The sequence below is a fragment of the Alosa alosa genome, chromosome 8, assembly GCF_017589495.1.
Source record: "Alosa alosa isolate M-15738 ecotype Scorff River chromosome 8, AALO_Geno_1.1, whole genome shotgun sequence".
NCBI classification, from domain to species: Eukaryota; Metazoa; Chordata; class Actinopteri; order Clupeiformes; family Clupeidae; genus Alosa; species Alosa alosa.
The window spans coordinates 28960421-28983527 of record NC_063196.1 but is presented as its reverse complement, the minus strand read 5'-3'; the positions used below and the strand labels follow the sequence as shown (position 1 = coordinate 28983527).

General features: G+C 44.0%; 1 protein-coding gene across 4 annotated transcripts in view; it reads left to right on the top strand.

Moving 5' to 3' along the window:
- itsn2a (intersectin 2a) overlaps positions 1-23107 on the top strand; it is a 90972-nt gene that overhangs the window by 1267 nt on the left and 66598 nt on the right. For all 4 annotated transcript variants that reach the window (XM_048249840.1, XM_048249837.1, XM_048249838.1 and 1 more), the window contains exon 2: positions 20072-20154. In XM_048249840.1, coding sequence (XP_048105797.1) covers positions 20148-20154 — 7 coding nt within the window. In that variant the 5' untranslated portion in view covers positions 20072-20147. The remainder of the gene's footprint in view (positions 1-20071; positions 20155-23107) is intronic.

Below are 23107 nucleotides of genomic sequence, written 5' to 3'. Positions count from 1 at the left end.
ACACCACTAGTCTGTTATCAAAGGGTTGGTAAAACAATGATAGGGCGGATATGTCTATTGTTTTATCAAGTGAATGAAGATATGCTGTCACTTAAAAGACACTGCACCTGTGTGATCAACTCCGTGTTATGACCAGATACATTGAGGGCAGTTTGTCTTTGAGTCATCATCCAGTGGATATCAAGCAGTAACACTGTCCACAGAGTGGATGTGATGTCTGTCAGTTCATGGTAAAGCAGCCCTCAGTTTATTTTGTTTCGTGTCACCTTGTCAATGGAGGGGCCCTGCAAATATTTGTCTTTCTGCTACCAACACATTAGCTGTGTGTGTGTGTATGTGTGTGAGAGAGAGAGTGTTTGTGTGTGAGTGAGTGAGTGAGAGAGAGCGAGAGAGCTCTGTGTGTGTGTGTGTGTGTGTGAGAGAGAGAGTGTTTGTGTGTGAGTGAGAGAGAGAGAGAGAGAGAGAGAGAGAGCTCTGTATGTGTGGACACTAAACAGTTCTAACCAGGGGTGTATAGTGGTAAAATAAGAGGTGGGTAAACTATGAATTTGGTGATCATGGTAAGGTGGACTGCGTCATGCAGTATCGGATTTTTAAAAAAGGCATTCACAACTTGTTTTATGGTGGTGAAGGTTATTGTCCAATGGTATTAAATGGCTCTTAGAGTGTTGGTGAGTGTACATATTGTGGATAATACAGTGTGAATTTTTTTTTAATGTTAAAAGTTGCAACTGCATGGTTGAGAGGTGGATAAACTCTAATAAGAAGTGGATAAACTATTTCTGAAATTTCAGAGGTGGATAAACTGTGTTTACTTGCGTTTAGCCTCCACTACACCTCTGGTTCTAACACTGCTCGCGAGTCCCTATTTTGTTTTGCTCAACTGCGTCTGCACGGATGTTGCTGTCTGTGCTGTGCTGTCTTCTGGTGACAGAGGTGGTTATCATAACGTCTAGACAGGTGTCATCCGATGTGTGGGGTGTGTTTTGTTGATGATGAGTCTGTGGTGTCCCAGAAAGGGCCTGTGCTGTGTAATCGTATGCTGACTAGGCAGGACTGGACACAGCTTCATGTCAGTGCTTCATGTCAGTGCTCCTCCAGTGCTTTAGTGTGAAAGGTACCATTGCATGGTGTGTGTGTGTGTGTGTGTGTGTGTGTGGGGTGGGGGGTGGGGGGTGTTGCTAAGCACAAAGCAACCGATCAGGAATCATAGCCTATAGTGCTAGTTTAATCAGTTTAGAGAGAGGAGATAAATTAATAGAATCTGAATACATCTCACTTCACATGCTTAGTTAGGGCCCTTATTTAAATGACAGTCCAATTGCAGGCATACGTCTTACTTAACTACTGCGTAACTAAGTTACATTTATTTGCTAATTTAATAGCATGAGAAGTATTTTATATGCACAGGCATTGGGTAAGTACCTCATGCTTCCCAATGCCATACAATAGCTTTAGTTACACAAGACACTTTGGTCATTGACTGACCTTTTGTCTGTCATTAAATTAGTGCCCTTACATTTTTCGACCATTTGTTCCATTCAGAATTCTTTGAACGTTGGTGCTAGTGAGCCGTCCTGCATTTCCACCAGTTTTGAACGGAATCAAGGATGCGTCATCAACAGACTGTGTGTCGTGCATAACTGAACTTTAGAATGATATAGGCCCACTCCAGTTCACAGGAAATAAACTAAAAGACATTTTTTTAGGTGCCAGGTCTAAACCAACCTTTCTGGTTCCAAACCAGATTTGTGTTTTTTGGTGGAAATGCTTCCAATGGTTCAACATCTGGAGCGTGTATCAGAGCGGAGACGTCTTGATAGGTGGAAAAAGCCAGTCAGCATTGCTTCAGATAGTTCTCACTGGGCTGTGTGGCTACATTGCTACCAGATTTGTTTCGATGCAAAAGTCTCTAGCAACAAAACTGCTTCAAGGGGGAAAAAAAATGTGTGACCCATTGGGATAATTTCCTGGCATTAGTGTATTGATTCAGGAGGGAGAAGGTAGAGAATGTCCTAGAATCTGTCGAGAGGTATGAATAATTACTTAACACAGATAAGTGCTCAGGAGATGCAAGGGTTGAAGTGGTGCACTTCAGCACAGAATATGATATCTCTCAAACCTTTTTTAATGCATTTTGAATTAATTTAATAATGGAAAAGTATAGGTATAAATACTCTTTTGATCCTGTGAGGGAAATTTGGTCTCTGCATTTATCCCAATCCGTGAATTAGTGAAACACACACAGCACACAGTGTACAAGCACACACCCGGCGCAGTGAGCTGCCTGCATCAACAGCGGCGCTCAGGGAGCAGTGAGGGGTTAGGTGCCTTGCTCAAGGGCACTTCAGCCGTGCCTACTGGTCAGGGTTCGAACCGGCAACCCTCCGGTTACAGGTCCGAAGTGCTAACCAGTAGGCCACGGCTGCCCCAAGTCAACCGAATAGACAGCTTGAAACAGAGATAGGGTTACAGAAGCACAGTGCATTAAAACTAATTCTTACCTGACACGGTTATGTAACTCCTTGATATTTTAAATGTGGTTTTACAGTATATTTTGATGTTCAATATTTACCATGCTGCCAGCTTTTATGGTGCAACATAAATTGATGTAGCCTACACAGACAAGTGTAGTGTACACACAAACAAACAAAGTGGTTTTTATGTAAGATATATATGAATGTGTTTGTTGTGTTATGGTTGTATAAGCTACTGGATGCCTAAAATTTCCCTCGGGATGAATAAAGTATCTGTCTGTCTGTCTGTCTGTCAAATCACCTGTTGTCAAGCAGTTGCTTCTTCCTGAGGCAACACAGCAAACGTGTGACACCATTTGAAAAACCAGCACAGGCAACAGTATGATAAATGTACAGCAAAAAAGGCAAGCAGAAGTTCTTGGCCAATTTTAAACTAGGCTACTATTTCAGGCTCATTTGTAAATGTATTATACAGTGAATATGGAACTGAAGCTTGACTTTTCAGAAAAGATATATGGCAAACCAAATCGCAATCTTAACATCTGTCAGAAAAATTGCAATTACCGGTAGATATTTTCTCCATATTGTTCAGCCTATACCATTCACAAAATAAATACATCTCATCGAACAGATGTAATGGGTAGGATTGCTCATGCTAAGTGAGGTGAACTATAAAGACTCTTGATAGGCAATTTTTTTCTCTAACAACGAGACTTCATTGCAGTACCCCTCATCCATACTGGAGCTCTTGCCAGCATGGTCTGTTTGTTGTGCTAAGCTACATGCAAATCCATTAGCGTAGGTTTCAGGCAGGAACAAAAACAGTCTTAATGTCCAATTTGCCTCACCACCTGAGTAGCAGTTAATGCTGAGTGTGTGTTTGTGTGTGTGTGTGTGTGGGAGGGGCTTGGGTGGGGGTTGGGGGGGCAGGGGGTAGTAATGAGTGAGTCCCTCTCAATGGCTAATGGTAATGAGACTGAAAGGGGTGGAGAGGGGGTGGGTGCACAGGTAACAACGAAAGAACGAAGAAAGTCCGATGACCCAGAAAGATATTATACACATCCCACTGAATGTGAGTGCCGCTCCCCGAGAGAACAGAATGTAGTCTTTGCCCCAGTTGTGTGTGTGTGTCTGTGTGCGTGCGTGTGTCTGTGTGTGTGTGTGTGTGTGTTAGAAAGAGCAACAAGATGAAGTGAGAATGGGACAAAGACCAAGTCCGAGAGATGAACTATCTGTGCTGCTGCCCTATGATTCTATGTGGTGCTGGAGAGATCAAACTCTTCACCTCTGTGTTGGGTGGGACCACTACCACTGACTTCCAAGGTTTTGGCTTTGGAACACACTGCTGTCCCCATAAACCATGTAAGGTGTGTGTGTATGTGTGTGTGTGTGCGCGCGCGCATGTGTGTGTGAGTTCATTTGAAGCACTAACATGGTGGAGTGAACCGTGTTTAGTGAGCTGAATGGAGGCACAAAATCCAATTAAGCGTGTGTGTGTGTCTTTGTCAAGCCTGGAGCCAGACCCCCGCACACACACACACACACACACACACCAGCATGTGCTACTAACAGTTCTGCTTTGTTAATGCAGTGAATTAACTGGGTTTGTGTGTGAGAGCGACAGCTATGGAGCACGTTTTTACAACACCCCTCGACCCAAAGCAGCTTACCTGACTCCATGCTACAGCACCACAGTCGTAGCCAGGTCTTTGTCTTGTCATGACACAGGATTTGCCACGGAGAGCAGAGAAAGCACCTGCCAGTTCCTGTGTATTACAGCTTGCCCATAACCTACCTGGAGAAAGGCTTGCTAATCAGGCTGCTAGCCTCAGTGCTTCCTCCATTCTTCCCTCCCTTCCTCTCTCTCTCTGCTCATCACAGCCACAACACATCTGTTTCCATATTTGACATACTTCTTGAAACCCCAATCCCTGACATCAAGCTTCTTAGTGGTTGATTTCCAAATGCATCTGTCTACCCAAACACACCCACATGTTCATGTAGTCCACCCTAAGGGATGCTGCATCACTGAGAGTGCCACTATTGTGGAGAACACAGACTGATAAACAGGTGTACTTCTTTCCCACTCTTAGAATTTTCCATGGTTTCCATGACTTATCAATGTCAGTCCAGACACTTTTTGGTGATATTTTGCCCAGTCTTAAAAGTCAGCCAATGATCTAATGATGCATTAATGTTAAATTATGAGTCAAGGTTTAATTGTCTGTTTTCTAACAGGTTCAGTTGCTCCTGAGTTAGGTTAGGTTAACCATAACACAAAGTTTTCTTTTAGGGCAAATATGAATGATGTTGCACAGCATGGCTAGCTAAAACCTGAACTGCTATGCATCCAGCTTCCCCATGCACAGTCATGTTCTCTGATATAATACGCCTGATGTTGATGAATCTCTCTAGCTTTGGGATTGGTTGTTTGTGCGCTGAAGTGCTTTCACCAAAGGGTCCGTTTCCTGTTCCCACCGAGACAGGAGGCCCCTTTCTACTCCCCGGGTCCGCAAAGCATGCTGGGAGTGTGTCGGAACAGGCACCCTTTTCTGCACACTTTTAAGGGTGGACGGCGTACGCAGGTGTCCATCAGAGACCAGTCAAAGAGGGTTTGTGCGGCGGCCCCTGCCCTCCCTCTGCCCCCATTGGCTCTGAGTTTCTCTCTTCTCTGCTGCCTCTTTTTTCATTCAGCTTGGTTGTTTCCCATCTTTTTTTCTGTCTTTCTTTCTCTTGCTCACATTTTTTCTGTCTTTATTTCATTCTTCTTTCTTTCTTTCTTTCTTTCTTTCTTTCTTTCTTTTTTTCCTCAGTCTGCCTCTCTTTTTTGAAATTCCTTCTCTCTGTGGTTTTTGCAGAAAGAGAGGGAGAAAGAGAGAGAGAGAAAAAGAAATATTCCAGTCACTTCCTATTGGGCTGTCACAGGGGACGTGGCGTGTCTGGTGGTCTTCGCCACCCCACCCACTGCACTGGCCCAAATGTATGTAATCTCTGCATGCTTTGGGAGAATGGAAGGAAGCTAACAAGAAAATAGTCCTGCGTCAGATCGCAGGGCCCTGCACTCATGTTTTCAGAGGTTTCCTCCTCTTTTTTTTGCTGTCTTTGTCATGGAGCGCTTTTGTCACGGTTGAGTGTCGATTAAATCCCTGTAGACTTTTTGGGTGGAGGATCTCAGTCAGGCCAACTGAACTGACCACAGAGTAAACGCATGTTAAATTCTTCTCTCTCTCTCTGTCTCTCTCTCTCTCTCTGTCTCTCTCTCTCTCTCTCTCTCTCTCTCTCTCTGTCTTTCTCTCTCTCTCTCTGTCTCTCTCTCTCTCTCTCTCTCTCTCTCTCTGTCTCTCTCGTTCTCTCTCTCTGTCTCTCTCTCTCTCTCTCTCTCTCTCTCTCTCTCTCTCTCTCTCTCTCTCTCTCTCTCTCTCTGTCTCTCTCGTTCTCTCTCTCTCTCTCTCTCCCCCTTCCCTCTCTCTCTGTCTCTCTCTCTCTCTCTCTCTCTCTCTCTCTCTCTCTCTCTCTTTCTGTTTCCCTTTCTGGTCCTGCTTGCTGGCCATTAGCAGACTATTGATGAATGGGGGTTGTAGTTTGGCAGCAGGAGTGTGGCGGGACATGGCTGTTTCTCTCCTCTTCTCCTCTGCGTTTCATCTAAGCTAAGGCTTGAGGCCGGTCTCATGGGGAGTGGAGGGGGGAAGATGACCTCATATAACACGCAGGTCCTTCAGCCATGACAGCAGGCCAGTGCGTAACACGTCAAGCTGCTACAGTGTCAGAGATGGTCTGTCTTTCTCTTCACTCTGTCTCATCACTCGTGCGCGCACACACACACACAAACACACACACACACACACACACACATACACAGATACACGCACACACACCAACCAGCCAAGAGCATCATTCACACTGCCGACCAGCCAATCATTTACTCTGGCTGATTACCTTGGTATTACAGCAATATGCAGTTCAAAGGGGATGTTGTTGCTGTGCAGATAACAATGTGTTATGTTTTTATGGGCTAGGTTTGCCCAGGTTGTTTTTGTTGCCATTTTTGGAGCCTGGGCTGTCAGTGTACAGTGTATTCAGGACACAGAAAGTTAGCAGTTGGTTAGGTGATGCTTGCAGTAAGTGACATAAAATGTTTTAGCCTAAAAAATGTGGCATCACTTAGAGCACCTTTAAGTATATAGTGCAGATATTGGGACAATACTAACCATCTAAAGGTGGGCACAACGTAAGTAAGTGAAGCGCTCAGTGCAAACTAGCAGTGTACTGATGGAAGTGTGCGTTTTGAGACACAGCCCTTGGCTTTCAAGATCCAGATACACTTTTCCGTCTTACTTCTCTTGAATCCCTTAATCATGTTTTTTTTACAATTTCATCCCCTTTCCCTGAACTTCATTTACTGCCTCAATGGTGCTGTGTGCTCTCGTGTGTGTGTGTGTGTGTCTGTTTGTGTGTGTGTGTGTGTGAGAGAAGTGTGTTTGTTTGGCTTTAGATATTCTTTCTGCCTCATAGCTAAGCTTCATTACTCTCTGTAATTGCATCCACACTCTCAGAGAAAGAATTGATATTAGATACATAATACACTATGCACACAGTGAGACTCTCTCTCTGTCACTCACACACACACACACACACACACACACACACACACACACACACTGGAAAATACAGTAGTCCACTTATAGAAATGTACTTGCTGAGATGTACTGAGAAGTGTCTGCGGTCAGATGGAGATTTTATTTTTTATCTTTTATAGTATGTGCCTCTGTGTGTATAGTGGATTTCCATGATGTGTGGCAACAGCTCTCTCCAGATGCTGTGAGTCCACACTACAGCTTCCCCCTGGCTGACCTCCAGGCCTCTAGCACTTCAACCTGAATGCAGACGACATCTCCTTTGCATACATACACCTCCCGCAGTCCCTCGTCAAACACCATGGGTTTGGACAGCACAGCTGTCTGACCACTGGGGACTAGAATCCAGGGCCCCACAAACAAGTAGGCCACAGTGATACAGTAGCGGTGCGCTCAGTCACACCATGTTCCCACGGCTGAGAGTTAGCATCACGCTAATTGCTGTGCTACTGTGACCTGCGGCAGGGGTCAGTCAGTTCACCCTGTAGCCACAGGGACTGAGTGCTTTTTGGCCACCAAACAACTGTGGTAAATCAGATGTAGGACAGCAGTGGGTGTGCTGAACACTTTGGTGCATATGAGACTATGAGATTATATGCGGTTGAGATGGTATCAGTTTAGAATCCTCTTTCTCAGTAATGATGTCCCTAGTCACTCAATTTTTTTGCAAGACTTTCTGGACCATCTCAGATTTGGTTCAACCTGTCTATAACATGATTGAGAAAACCAAGGCCTGTAAAATATTTATATGATATATATATATATATATATATATATATATATATATATATATATATATAGATATATAGATATATATATATATATATATATATATATACATATATATATATATATATATATATATATATATATATATTTTAGCCCTTGATATTAGTTAAAACAGCCTGAAAAACACATTGTCTGAGAAGCAATGTTGGGCATGATTTATCCCAGGGGGGAAGACAAACATGTTCTCAGTGTGACTGAACCATTAGAAGTTTGTATGCCATGCTCAAAGCAAAGTGTAAATGGAGTCATATTGGGGTTTTTTTGGACACATGTGGAATCAATCATTATATTTTCTTCAAACACAGTATTTGTATTAAAGGTGTGCTAATATTTGAGTTCTCCATATTTAATGGGCATGACAACATAAAAGATGAAACAAGGGAAGGTTGCATTTTTCCATAATTTCCAAAAGAGTAAAATGGGTTGTAGGCTAGTGACAAATGGTCAGAAAGGGCTTTAGAGATACTCTTACCGGAGGTAGAACTAAACACAACAATGTTTTTCCTCATCTCTAAGGTCTCCCATATATGAAATGGATTCTTAGCTAAAAATATTTTACTGCTAAGATTGTTAAACTAACAGATATTGTTATACACCCCAAAACCAAAAAAGAACTAAAATATAGCCTGTCCATATTGGAATTAAGGCATATAAATTAGTGCAGATCAATCACACAAGCTCAGAGAGCTTTGAAACGTGGCATGTTTATAGTCAGGAAGTTGCTTTACCTACTAGAAAAGACTGGATGTGAATATCTTGATGTATGGAATAAATAGAGACATGTAAACATACACCTACAATAAGCGGACATGCAAAAAATGAATGTCTATGCAGAATGTTTTCATTTACTTTGTAGCTGCTTTACCAGGGATTATCATAGCAACACATATGATGGCTTATGGGTAAGGTGGGGTTGTACTGAATCCAACAATATCAAATATGTAAATATAGTATGACGAATCAGGGTGTTCTGTCACTCAATGTATGAGGTGTCCAAAATGAAAGAAAACGGAACACTGGCAAAATACAGTGTCCAAGTCCAAATCATATTGTGTGGTATAGCTTGTAGGAACTTGAACATTTACATAAGTAGTTTAATGCAGCGGTCCCCAACCACCAGGCCCATTCCTAACCGGGCCGTAGCCTACGACAAGAGTTTAAAAAAATGAATGCAAACTAAATAAACTCAATTTAATTCAAAGAAAAAGAAGGGGTCATTCAGTACGAAATATGACGAGTCATATTTAAAATATGGTTTCGCAGAGACCGGTGACTCGCATGCACCAAGTCCTTTATGTGTGGTATTTGGCGATAAGTTGTCAAACGAAGCAATGAAACCATCAAAGCTATTTTGACATCTAGATTCCAAGCATCCTACACTTAAAGACAAACCCCTTGAGTTCTTTGAGCGTAAGAAACGCGAGCAAGAAGGACAAAAAACTAGTGCGTAAAGCAACCACATCGGTGAACGTGGCTGCGCTAAAAGCCTCATAGTGGCTAGTCGGATTGCTAAATCTAAGAAGCCCTTTACTATTGGGGAAGAGTTAATTCTGCCTGCTGGTAAAGGCATGTGCAATGAACTCCCCCACACCCCCTCAATACCAGTGCAACACTCACCTCCATCATCACAGGCTATCGTACCCCCACCATCACTGGATTTTGCACCCCTCCCCCACATGGCGATCACGAACAATGAGGTGACAACGACCTCAGTCAACAGCCATCAGACACACAGAGGCCGTTTACACGACACCGCAGGGTGGATTTTCTCTTACCGCTTTCACACCTTTAACGACTCCGGCAAGAAAAAACCTCACGTGTACACACAGAGGTGTAACCGGCTAAATGTGCTGTAGTGCATATGCCAGACCAGTCGATGGCGCCGCTGTGCAGAAGCTTCACAATAATTTCGCGTGAATCGCGTAGAAGAAAACATTGTTTTGTTACAAACAGTAACAGTTTGAAAACAGTTTGTTAAGCCAGAGAATGTCTAAGTGCTCTGGTTAAGCAGTCGCATGAAATAAGGAGACTACAGACAATTCGGTTTTCAATTAAACTGTTAAACTAATAAAGTTCATTTTCAAGGTATGTGACTGCTATGTGAAATTTCAAATGCTTAGCCTACGCATTGCATTAGGTCTGAGCACCACTGGAGAAAACACTAACATGCAGTAAGCTAACGTTTAACTAAGTTAAGCTAGCGTGTGCTTCTAACTTAGCCACTAAAGGCTGATAGGCTACATTGTGCACATAAATCATGACAGGGGAAAGAAAAACATTTTAATATGATAAATAAATGGTTTGGTTTGTTTTGACAAGCAACATGTCAGGTCGAGTGCCGTGGCTGAGTTGAGAGGTGGGGCTATGTCGTCATAAAGTTGCCGTCTTCGCACCTACAGGTGTCTACACGGCGAAAGTTAGCCGGCGGTTTCAAAGTTCCCGCCGGAAGCCGGTTTTCAAAAGCTATCGGTTTCAGTCTCCTAAACTGCCGGCGTCGTGTACATGCAAGGCGTAACCGTTAACAAAACCTCACCGGTTTCACAAAAACCGGCGTCGTGTGCACGGCCCCACAGATCCCAGATGCACCCCTCCCCCTCCCCTCCCCTTTCACCCCTCACCATTACAACAGATCAAGTGACAGTCTAACTAAAGAAATTGCGCAGCAATAAAGCAGCAGGGCCTGACAGACTGTGTCCAAGGCTACTCAAGGCCTGTGCTGCTGAACTGGGGGAGCCACTGAAGCACATCTTCAATTTGAGCCTACGCCTTGGACAAGTTCCAACACTGTGGAAGACATCATGTCTTACCCCTGTCCCTAAGATGCCACACCCTAGTGAGCTTAATGACTACAGACCTGTCGCTCTTACATCACATGTGATAAAGACAATGGAGCGACTGGTCTTAGGTATGCTCAGACCCCAGGTACGCCATGCACTAGACCCGTTACAGTTTGCATACCAGGAGAAAGTGGGCGTGGACGATGCCATCACTTATCTTCTACACAGGACACATTCCCACCTAGACAAGGGGAAAAGTGCTGTAAGAATCATGTTCTTTGATTTCTCAAGTGCTTTTAACACCATCCAACCCCTCAGATTGGGAGACAAGCTCTTGCAGATGGGTGTGGACGCTCACCTGGTAACCTGGATTACAGATTACCTGACCGGCGACCACAGTTAGTCAGACTGAAGAACTGTCTCTCTGACACTGTGATCAGCAGTACCGAGCCCACAGGGAACTGTGCTCTCTCAGTCCTGTTCACCCTGTACACATCTGACTTCTGCTACAACACTGAGTCATGCCACATGCAGAAGTTTTCTGATGATACTGCAATTGTGGGGTGTATCAGGAACGGGCAGGAGGAGGAGTACAGGAGCCTGGTGGAGGACTTTGTGCAATGGTGCAAACTCAATCATCTTCAACTCAACACTTCAATGACCAAGGAGATGGTGGTGGATTTCCGCAGGTCTAAGCCCATTCTGCTACCAGTCCACATTGATGGGGTCAATGTGGAGGTGGTTAGCACCTACAAGTATCTGGGTCTCCACCTGGACAATAAACTGGACTGGTCAGCCAACACTGATGCACTCTACAAGAAAGGGCAAAGGCTGTACTTCCTGAGGAGGCTGCAGTCCTTCAATGTGTGCAGCAAGCTCCTCAGGATGTTCTACCAGTCTGTTGTTGCCAGCGTCCTCTTCTATGCAGTAGTATGTTGGGGAGGAAGCACAAGGAAGAAGGATGTGGGGTGAATTGACAGGCTGGTAAGGAAAGCTGGCTCTGTAGTGGGAGCTGAACTGGAGTGCATCACTTCACTATCTGACAAAAGGACCCTGAACAAACTGATCAACATCTTGGACAATGAGTGTCACCCACTCCACAGCACTATTGTTAAGCAGAAGAGCCTGATCAGCTGGAGACTTCGCTCACTGCCTTGCACAACAGACAGACTGAGAAAGTCATTTGTCCCCAGGGCCATTGAACTGTTCAATGCTTCACTTAAGGGAAGAGGAGATATATACTTCTCTGCATAGTCTGTCTGCCTCTTCACCCCCTTCATGTTTGGATACTGTCTGTCCACTAGCCACTTTTACCACTGTCTTTCTGCCTCACTGTTTGCGTGCTATATTAGCACATTAGCACATATGCATAACCCCTCCCTCCATGCCACAGTCGAACTGTGGCCACACTTTTTCTTAAAATAGTTAAATATATAGACTTTACTTTACTTTATTTCTGCATTGTTGCACTGTTGGACTTACTCATTTGCACTATCACCATGACACTCATTCACACAGAGCACCTTACCTTACCTTACTATGCACAGAGAATCACAGACTCAGTCCCTGCCTCAGTCATTGCAAGCGCCTCTGATTGATTAATCACCACCACTGTGGATACTGTTTTTAGAATTGATTTAGATTAAGTGTTAGTTAGTATAATTTGTATTTTAGTATATAATTTATATTAAAATACAAAGTGTTAGTGTATATTAAGTGTTAGTTAGTATAATTTGTATTTTAGCCTCAGTCATTGCAAGCGCCTCTGATTGATTAATCACCACCACTGTGGATACTGTTTTTAGAATTGATTTAGATTAAGTGTTAGTTAGTATAATTTGTATTTTAGTATATTTAGCATATTCTTTATCTTCTAATGTCCTTATTGCTTAGTTGTGTTTTTATATTATATACTTTAATTACTCTTTCTGCTGTTAAAGAATGTGTTTGTGTTGTCTGTATGCTGCTGAGACCTTGAATTTCCCCTGGGGATCAATAAAGTATCTATCTATCTATCTATCTCTATCTCTATCTCTATCTCTATCTCTATCTCTATCTCTATCTCTATCTCTATCTCTATCTCTATCTCTATCTCTATCTCTATCTCTATCTCTCCCTGGGGAGGCTGCAGCTAAAAAAAAATAGCTCAGGTACCGCTTTCTGCAAGCACTGTCCATAGGCGAATTGATGATATGTCAGAGGATATTGAGGCACAGTTGTTAGAGAGGGTGAATGGGTCACCCTGGTACGCTATCCCAAGTTGGTTGTTTGCAGGTCACTGGTCACCCCCTCACCGGTCCGTGAAAAGAAAATGGGAATCAAACCAGTCCATGGTACATAAAAGGTTGGCGACCCCTGGTTTAATGTATGGACATTTACAGTGCAAAGTGTCAATGTTGTACCATGTGATTATATAGGAACAAGATAGAGTTCCTAGAATAAGTGTATCTACTGTATCTATGAAGGAAACATGGTACAACATTGTACACTTAATGATTAATCATTTAACTATTCCCATATCAAAGTTTAAGTTTCCTATTAGATTAGATTAGATTAGATTAGATACAATTTAGTTGGGAGTTCAGTAGAGTGACAGTCGCAGGGATGAAGCTTCCTCTGAACCTGCTGGTTTGGGTGTGGAGAGACCTGTAATGCCTCCCGGAGGGGAGTAGGGTGAACAGTCTGTGGTTGGGGTAAGAACAGTCTTTGATGATGCTGCGCACCTTACACAATCATTGTTTGCCCTGGATGGCCTCGATGGAGGGGAGTGAGGAACCGGTGATGCGTTGGGCAGTTTTCACCATCCTCTGCAGTGCTTTCTGGTCGTAGAGCAGTTGCCATACCATACTGTGACATAGTTGGTGAGGATGCTCTTGATGGTGCAGCGGTTGAAGTTCACCAGGATCTGAAGAGACGGGTGGACCTTCTTTAGTCTCGTCAGGAAGAAGAGACGCTGGTCAGCCTTCTTGATCAGGGTAGAGGTGTTGAGGGTCCAAGAAAGGTCCTCAGAGATCTGGACACCCAGAAATTTGAAGCAGGTGACACGTTCTACCTTTAGCTTTAAACTTCCTGAAGTCCACAATGAGCTGTTTGGTCTTCTTGGTGTTGAGAGCCAGGTTTGGAGGAGATGAAGTCAAATGAACAGCATACTACCTACCCCACGTCCCATTTTTGTCCTATGAAAATTACCTCAAAAATACGACAACACCTACAGTAGTTTTATCCTTAGTTTTTCCATGATCATATGCTGGTGACACCTCAGACATTGGCACAACATTAAAATATTGTATTTGCAGACAAAATACTGATTGATGGATATATATAAAATGAGTTTATAATACCCTCAAATATTACTTTTTTTGCTCTTTGTTCAGAATATAGGGCCTTGTATGAAAGCATTGGGCATGTATACCAACTTCTAATGTTTGAGTCATACAGTGAATATGTTTGTTGTGCACCCTACAAAGTTTGGGCAGGCTAGGAATAATATTTTTTGTCAAGAGACATCAATGTCCAAACATGGCTCCCAAGATAAGGCCTTTTTAGAGTAAAAGATCCAAGGGCAAAGAAAATGAAAACATTAGAATTGAGCAAAAACATTTTGCAGGTTTTGATACGGAATGATAGCCTGACGTTGTCATACTCAAATTCTAGTCAGAATATGAGTCTGGTACTGCTCCATTGGGACGTAATTATGGGGCGTGCTTCAACCGATACAGGGGGGGAATGCCTCTGCACTCAATTGGATAGACCTAACCAATCAGAGCAACAAAATAGCTTACCGTGAGGTGTAGGAAGCAAACACACGAACCATCCTTCTTCTCCTATATCCCCTCCGTTTTTAAAATAATTCTGTTGAACAGTGATATGCTACAAACATGTTAAACAGCTGGGAAAGGCTGTCGCAAATCCCTCGAACAGGTGGTCAATCAGAGATTTCAAACGAACGAGGGAACATATCGCAATGCAACAGCGCTGTTTTCCCTTGATGAAAGTGAAACCACCAGTTTTCCCACATCTCAACTTTGGCCAAAGTTTTCAGAAATAATTGTTTTCAGTGATACAAACTCATTAAATAATATGACTTTTCCATATGGGGTAAAGCCTGATTTGATTGGTCCGCCTGATTTAGGGCGAGCATACTTGCCCCACAATGGAGCAATGCCAGACCGAACTTCCCGTGGGGCGGGACTAAGTTCGGAATGGCACCGAGGCTAACGGAATGACCTATGAATGTTAAATATTATTTGGTCATTATCGAGGTCAGTCCCAGTGATCAGTTTAGTTTAGTAGATTCAAATGGTTTCTTTGTTTGTTTGTGTGTTTATTTGTTTGATTGTTTGTTTGTGTTTGTTTCTTTGTTTTTTGTGTTTGTGTGTTTGTGTGTGTGTGTGTGTGTGTGTTTGTTTGTTTGTTTGTTTGTGTGTGTGTTGTTTCTCCTGCTCCTGCTCTCCTGCTCATTTCCATCAGCAGCAGTAGTGACGCTAAGCTCCTGTGTTCCTCTCTGGTCCAGATGCCTTGTCTCTTTCAGTACGGTTTATGTCTGGGTTTGAGTTACACACAGCTGTGCAATGTCATTGTGTGTCTATGTTTGACAGGAATAAGGTGAGCCTGGATCATCTCTGTAGTACTCCTTTTCCTTCTCGTTGATTCTCAAAGTATCAGAGGTTGGACTCTGGCTGTCCGTGAGCAAGTCTTGGATGATGGCCAATCTCCAACACACTGATCCTCCTTTCTCCGAGGCTGACTCTCTTCCCTTTCACTTGGCAGGCTGGGATTATATCTCAGCCACTTCCCCTTGCTCCAGAACTACGGGAAGTCCACAGGAGAATTGTTGTTCTGACACAGACCCTCACATAGACACTCATTCAGCGGCACCTGTTTGTGTGTACGGACACACTCAGATGTACACACAAACATTCCCCTGTCACGCAGCCAACCGCATCTGTAAACGTCTCAAGCCACCCTTTAATGAAATGCAAATGACTATGCAGTGAAATATGTGTGTGTGTGTGTGTGTGTGTGTGTGTGTGTATGTCTCTGTTTCTGGGGATCACCTGAAGCACAGATCACATGACCATTTGCACAGATTCCATGACCATTCATGCAATTGCCAGCATTTTAAAATAAAGAATTCCCCTCTGGCAGGCTCGTAGTGGTCGAAGTGAGTCATGGAGAGTCAAGAAACTTCGGACTGACAAGGTCCAATCAGGAAGTGAACATGGGGGTTCTATTTCATCATGTTCAGATGTTTACAGGTTTAGTTGTCCACATTAAAATGCGAAGCCGGAATTTTCAAATGAACATGGGGCTAGACAGCATTTTTAAATCATTCCATTTCAGAAGCTTGAAAACGCTGAAGTAGTATAGATGAGAGGCGCAAACGTAACTAACAACGACAAATGGAACAAGTGGATGTTGCCGTAGTTTCTATCTCTCTTGCAGTCTATGTTTCCAACTCTTTGTTTTCTGCAGTGCTTTGTCAGTTTCTCTCCTTCCACCTGATCCCTTTCACCCTCTCTGATTCTCTCTTTTCTCCCGTATCTCTCTGAGATCTGCCTTTTTTTCCACCTCTCTGTGTATCGCCCTCTATTTTCCCTCTCTTCTATCTCTCTCCTCTTCTCTTCTTCTCTCCCTCTCTCTTGTCATCCTCTTCTGATGCGTCATCTCGCTGGAGAAAACGAGGCGTGACCAGACTCTTCAAAGCACAGGAAAACCTGACTGCTGTTCTGCTTGTTTGTTTTTTTTCTGTTATCAAAACGATTTGGCAAATATGTCAAAGGAACACAGTCATCCCTGTCTAGAGATGGCTGCTGTGATGTCGCTTTAGTCAGAGAGAGAGGAGAGAGAGAGAGAGAGAGAGAGAGAGAGAGAGAGAGAGACATCTGCAGCAGAAATTCTCTCTCAAGCCCTGCAATCATTCCCTCAGCCAGGTGCTCGGGGTAATGGAGCTCTTGTTCCGTGTCCTAGTACTGAAACCGATGTAGAGATGGAGAGAATGAACAGTAAACAAACAATAGACTTGGTGAGGCCGCACACAAGCATGCTCACTGAAATAAAAGATTTTTAACGCTATAATAAAATTACCTTATCTTCCTCAGTGATTGAATGTTGACAGTGACACACACACACACACACACACACACACATACACACACATACAGAAACATGCATCTTACTGTATATGTGGGAGACACAGACCTTAGACTCACATCTCATGCACAAAGCAGACACATCTGCATATTCACAGCTCCACAAAGCATGCTTGAGTATGTCTCTGTCTGGACATTTGCCTCCCTCACACACACACACACACACACACACACACACATGCACACACACAATGAACAGACTCATCTGAATATTCACAACCCATGTAAGCCTGCTTGAGGATGATGTGTGATGTGTGTGTGTGTGTGTGTGTGTGTGTGTGTGTGTGTGTGTGTCTGTGCCCGAATGTTGCCTTGCCTGGAGGAACCTGTTCTATGTCTGTGCCTAGGTGTTGCCTTGTCTGGAACCTGTTCTATGTCTGTGCCTACATGTAGGTATTGCCTGTGTCTGCCATTTGTCCACTCTCCTCATCTGGACTCTCTCAGCCGCTGCCCCTCTGTAGCCCTGGTGCCCAGTCAAAACATCCGGCCATCCGTGTGCCTCCCTCCCTCAGCCTCTGATCGATCACCAGCGGGACCCGTGTTTGTGCTGCGCTCTGCACTTAGTCTCTTCCTCTTGGCCTCCGGTCAGGCAGCTCAAATCTCCCCATCCGCTGACCCGTCAAGCCATATTTATTCTATTTTATTTAGCATAGGGAGCAGGAGGACTGCCACTTTGTGGTTTGGACGGAGAGAGAATGGAAGTGGACATTGCTGAGGAGGACAGTTGTTGCAGCCTCCTTGGACAGGAAGTGATAAATTGAGAGATGTATTTGCAGACATACCTTGCAATAGCTCTTTGATGCCATAGTCAGTGTGGCTATGATGCTTCTATGTGCTATCCCTGTATCTTTATTAGTGGCTGAATAAACTGGGTTGATATCAGCTTGTGCCATTTAACTTTTTGTCAGTAAGTGAATTCTTTGTGGAAACCTGCAGGGGCTACACATTGTGAGTCAGTGCTTGGCCGTGTCAGTGCGGCACACCTGAGAGAAGTTTGTTAAGAAACTGAGAACTGCCTTATTCCTCTGGGAGACACTTATAAGTAGAGCCTCCTGCAGAAAGAAAAAAAAGTCCGGTTTTCAGCAGAAAGCAACCATTTTGGTCTAGACAGAGTTTCCCTTGGAGCACCTTATAGTGTCTGGTGCCCGGTTGGGTCCAGATGAGACCGCTGCAGGTGTGTGTACCTTTGCTTGATTGGAACTTTTTTGGTCAGACCAGACCAGCATCTTGCAAAGGCCCAAAAAACACATTGCAATTGTCAGAGTTGCTTTCTCTGACGAATGTGACAAAAGTCTCTGTGTCGCAGAAGACTTCTCTGTCTCTGTAAGCAGTCTTCTGATGTAACTTTGTTATGATGTAACTTCCTGTGGTTTCCTTGACTCCTACACTCATTACTCTGGTGTGTAGGTGTGTGTGTGTGTGTGGGGGGTGCAGCAGATATACACAGATTATGTTATCTTGTGTGTATGTGTGAGAGAGAGAGAAAGAGAGAGAAAGAGAACAGGTAGCTGTCAGTCAGGAAAGCAAAAGTGTGTGGAGACTTCCTGATGAGAATGTGTTTCTTTTCTTTATCTGGAAACAAATATGTGTGTGTGTCGGGCAGGAAGTGGCTTTGAGAGAGGACAGGAGCGGAGTAGAGAGCGAAGGCTGCTGGGGGGTGAACGAGTGATTCACAGAGGGAGGGAGGCATTCTGGCGAGCAACATATTTCACTGTGAAGGACGAGGGTTTGGCAGATATGATGAATGCCCCCCCCTCTCTCTTTCTCTCTATCTTTTTCTCTCTCTGCTTCACACCTTTCCTCTATCACCCTCTTTTTTTCTCACTCTCTTTCTCCCTAGAGTGCATTTAGACAAAGATGAAGCACCCCAATCAGTTTCCAATTAAAGTGTGTATGTGTGTGTGTCTTGTGCATATGTGTTGTATGTGTGTGTGTGTGTGGCGCCCTATGTGTCTGTTTGTTGTGCGCGTGGGTGTGTCCTTATGCTCTGCACCACTTTCTTTATAAAATGTGTGTGTGTGTGTATTTGAAACCAAAGTGAACAAGTGATGGAGAGTAGAGAGAGGAAGGAGCGAGTGTGGTCGGTTGGTTGGTTGGTCGGTTGGTTGGTCGGTTGGTGAGTGCACAGACACACTGCTCTGCTTCTGTCCTTGTGACTCAGTTCTCTGTGAGCTCTCTTAGTTTGTCTTTGTTTGTCTGTCTGTATCTATCTGTCTCTCCCTACTTCTCTCTCTCTCTCTCTTTCTCTCTCTCTCTCTCTCTCTCTACTTTCACTGATGGTATACTAAGAGGATTCTCTCTCTCTCTCTCACTCTACTGCAGATGACCATTAGCCCCAGCCAGCTGGGCAGTGGAACCCCTACCCCCACTCCCAACCCATCCGCTATCCCACCTGCAACCATGAATGGTAAGAACACAGTTCCTTCCTCTGTGTGCATGTGTGTGTGTGTGTGTGTGTGTGTGTGTGTGTGTGTGTGTGTGTGTGTGTGTGTATGTGTGTGGGGAGAGGTGTGTCGGGCAGGAAGTGGCTTTGAGAGAGACAGGAGCGAGCAGAGAGCGAAGGCTGCTGGGGGGGTGAACGAGTGATTCACAGAGGGAGGGAGGCATTCTGAGCAACATATTTCACTGTGAAGGACGAGGGTTTGGCAGATATGATGAATGCCCCCCCCCTCTCTTTCTCTCTATCTTTTTTCTCTCTCTGCTTCACACCTTTCCTCTATCACCCTCTTTTTTTCTCACTCTCTTTCTCCCTAGAGTGCATTTAGACAAAGATGAAGCACCCCAATCAGTTTCCAATTAAAGTGTGTATGTGTGTGTGTGCGCGCGCGCCTATGTGTTTGTATGTGTGTGTGTGCGCGCGCCTATGTGTGTCTGTTTGTTGTGCGCGTGGGTGTGTCCTTATGCTCTGCACCACTTTCTTTATAAAATGTGTGTGTGTGTGTATTTGAAACCAAAGTGAACAAGTGATGGAGAGTAGAGAGAGGAAGGAGCGAGTGTGGTCGGTTGGTTGGTTGGTCGGTTGGTTGGTCGGTTGGTGAGTGCACAGACACACTGCTCTGCTTCTGTCCTTGTGACTCAGTTCTCTGTGAGCTCTCTTAGTTTGTCTTTGTTTGTCTGTCTGTATCTATCTGTCTCTCCCTACTTCTCTCTCTCTCTCTCTCTTTCTCTCTCTCTCTCTCTCTCTCTACTTTCACTGATGGTATACTAAGAGGATTCTCTCTCTCTCTCTCACTCTACTGCAGATGACCATTAGCTAGCCAGCTGGGCAGTGGAACCCCTACCCCCACTCCCAACCCATCCGCTATCCCACCTGCAACCATGAATGGTAAGAACACAGTTCCTTCCTCTGTGTGCATGTGTGTGTGTGTGTGTGTGTGTGTGTGTGTGTGTGTGTGTGTGTGTGTGTGTGTATGTGTGTGAGAGAGAGCGTTGAAATACATAGGCTTAGTGATGTGGCTAAGGCATGTATAGCTAACAGAAAGTGAGAGATGAAAAAAAGAGTGTGATCCTCCTCATAGAAAAAGAGGAAGAGATGAAGAGAGAGAGAGAAGGCAAAGAAAACAGAGCGTTTCAAAAAGTGTGTATAGAATGAGAAAGAGGAGATCGAAGTTGGTAAAGAGAGATAGAATGTGTGAGCGAGAACTGAAGAGAAGATGAAATGAGATTGTCAGTGAGTGAAAGAGACATGGAATGAGTGAGTGTGAAAGAGAAAGAGAGAGAGAGAGAGAGAGCGAGAGAGAGAGAGAGAGAGAGCGTAGAGATGCAGTGACACTGATGTGTTATTTGTAACACTAGCTTCTCTATTTTCTTTATTTTTGTGACACTGATGTGTTATTTGTAACACTAGAGAGAGAGAGATATAACACTTTGAGAGAGAGAGAGAGAGAGAGAGAGAGAGAGAGAGAGAGAGAGAGAGAGAAAGAGAAAGACACTGTTCTGGTATTCTGTGGTCTTATGTCGGTCAGTGATGTGGCTGCTTCCTCAGTGAAGGCTCTGCTCAGACACTATCATTGGATTCCTTCCGCAGCCAAATAGCCTCCACTGCGCAAAGCTATGCTAATCATTGAGATGTTTTTGCACATCTTGCTTTTTCTAATCCTGATACTCCTAACATGGGTCTTCTAATAGCCTGTGGGTCTTCCTAGACCCTACTGATGACAGGTTCTTGTGGATTGCCTGTAGGGCTTTTTTAAAGATCTTGTTTTAAAGAATAGTTTAGCTCTTATGTTTTACACAACAGATCCCTTTATTAATGGGGTTCTACTTATGGAAACTATGGCGGGATTTAAGCTGCCTTTCACATTGATATCAGTTATGTTTTGTTGCACTGAATGATTTTCCTGAATGTATTTGACCCCATGAGCTGGCCCTGGCCCTAGCTCTTTCCTCTACCAGTTGAACTACAGCAAAGTCCTTTTAGGCAAGTCCCTCCACTCGGCGGCCATATTGCAACGCTTTTTGGGTACTCATCGAGCATCCTATTAGGCAGAAATGCACGTGCACAAGGCTTCACGACACCAACCGTGCTCCAGCGGCGAGTTCACAACACATGATTGGCACGATGTCTGCACAACACAGCACATAATTGGCTCAATGTAGTCACATCACACCACATGATTGTCTCAATGTATACCAGTGTTTTTCAACCTTTTTTGTGCCACGGCACACTTTTGACACTTAAAATGTCCCATGGCACACTAACATCCTGTGTGAAGAAAAAATAAACATACCATAGCCTAAAATTTCAAATAATACACAGATATGGCCTTATTATGGCTTCTATGCAAGACCTGCTCAATAAAACAAGCGCCCTCTGTTTCATTTGTAGGTGACCATATATTATTTAATTGTTGTTATGAACTGGATATGTGATGATTCTGTGAATACTGGATATGGGGACCCCGTTGTACAATGCCTGCATACCACAAATAGTGCAATCATACAATCAATGAGAGCATGTGGTTATAAATTATTTGATGCAACAGTTGCTTTTCTGGACCAGTGAGTGGCATTTGGGTAATTTTCTGCGGCACACCTGATGATCTCTCACGGCACACTAGTGTGCCCCGGCACAGTGGTTGAAAAACACTGATGTATACACATGTCGACGTTTTGGCGTGGAAGGGGTGGGATATGTGTAGACAACGGCCATATTGGCGTTACAAACTAACCCCATGCATTTCGATGGAGGATTTTTTGAGTGCTGTGTCTCCTCGGTTATTAGGCAATACCATTATTCAGGGTGGGGGAATTACCTGCCAGAACATTAGCTGAGAATTCTCCAGAGGTTAGCCAAGTGTCGAGTGTTGGCAGTTGTACTGGAGGTTAGTGTAGCATTAGCGTCTAGTATTGTCAGTTCTACTAGAAGTTAGTATAATGTTAGCATTGGCAGTTGTAGGCCTACTGGAGGTTAGCATAGCATTAGCATCTAGTGTTGGCAGTTCTACTGGAAGTTAGTGTAGCGTTAGTATTGGCAGTTGTAGGCCTACTGGAGGTTAGCATAGCATTAGTGTCTAGTGTTGGCAGTTCTACTGGAAGTTAGTGTTGGCAGATGTAGGCCTACTGGTGGTTAGTTTAGCGTTAGCATTGCAGTTGTACCAGAGGTTAGTGTCTAGTTTTGATGTCTGCCCTGGAGTGAAAAGAGCAAAGCTTGTGATCTTTTTTTTTTCCTGAAAAGATTATTTCTTGCCCTGTGATGGTGTAATGAAATATTGATTTTTTATAACGGAGGAGATTGAAAGGGCCTGTGAGTTTGATGTTCTCAGTGTTGCCACTCTTGGACTGTCTGGCCTTCTGGAGATGAAAAAGACCTGCAGGACTGAAAATGTAACATGATTATAAACTTGTCAGTTTGGGACACCACAGTGCAAATAGGCAAGTGTGTGTGTGTGTGTGTGTGTGTGTGTGTGTGGGCCTAGAGCAAATAGGCAAGTGTGTGTGTGTGAGTTTATTGTGTAGGCCTAGAGCAAATAGGCAAGTGTGTGTGTGTGTGTGTGTGTGTGTGTGTGTGTGTGTGTGTGTGTGTGTGTGTGTGTGTGAGCGATGGCAACTGTCCTTGAAAATGTGTATATGTGTTTTGTCAGTTTGACAGAGATGTGTTTTGTTTTTACTGTGCATGCATTTTGTATGTAATGCGTGTGTGTGTGTGTGCGTGTCTGTGTCTGTGTGTGTGTGCTGAGTGGGCATGTAGTGTGTTTGTTTGTGTGTATGTGTGTACTGAGTGGGCAGGTAGTGTGTGTGTGCGTGCCGTGCCGTGCCGTGCCGTGCCGTGCTGTGCA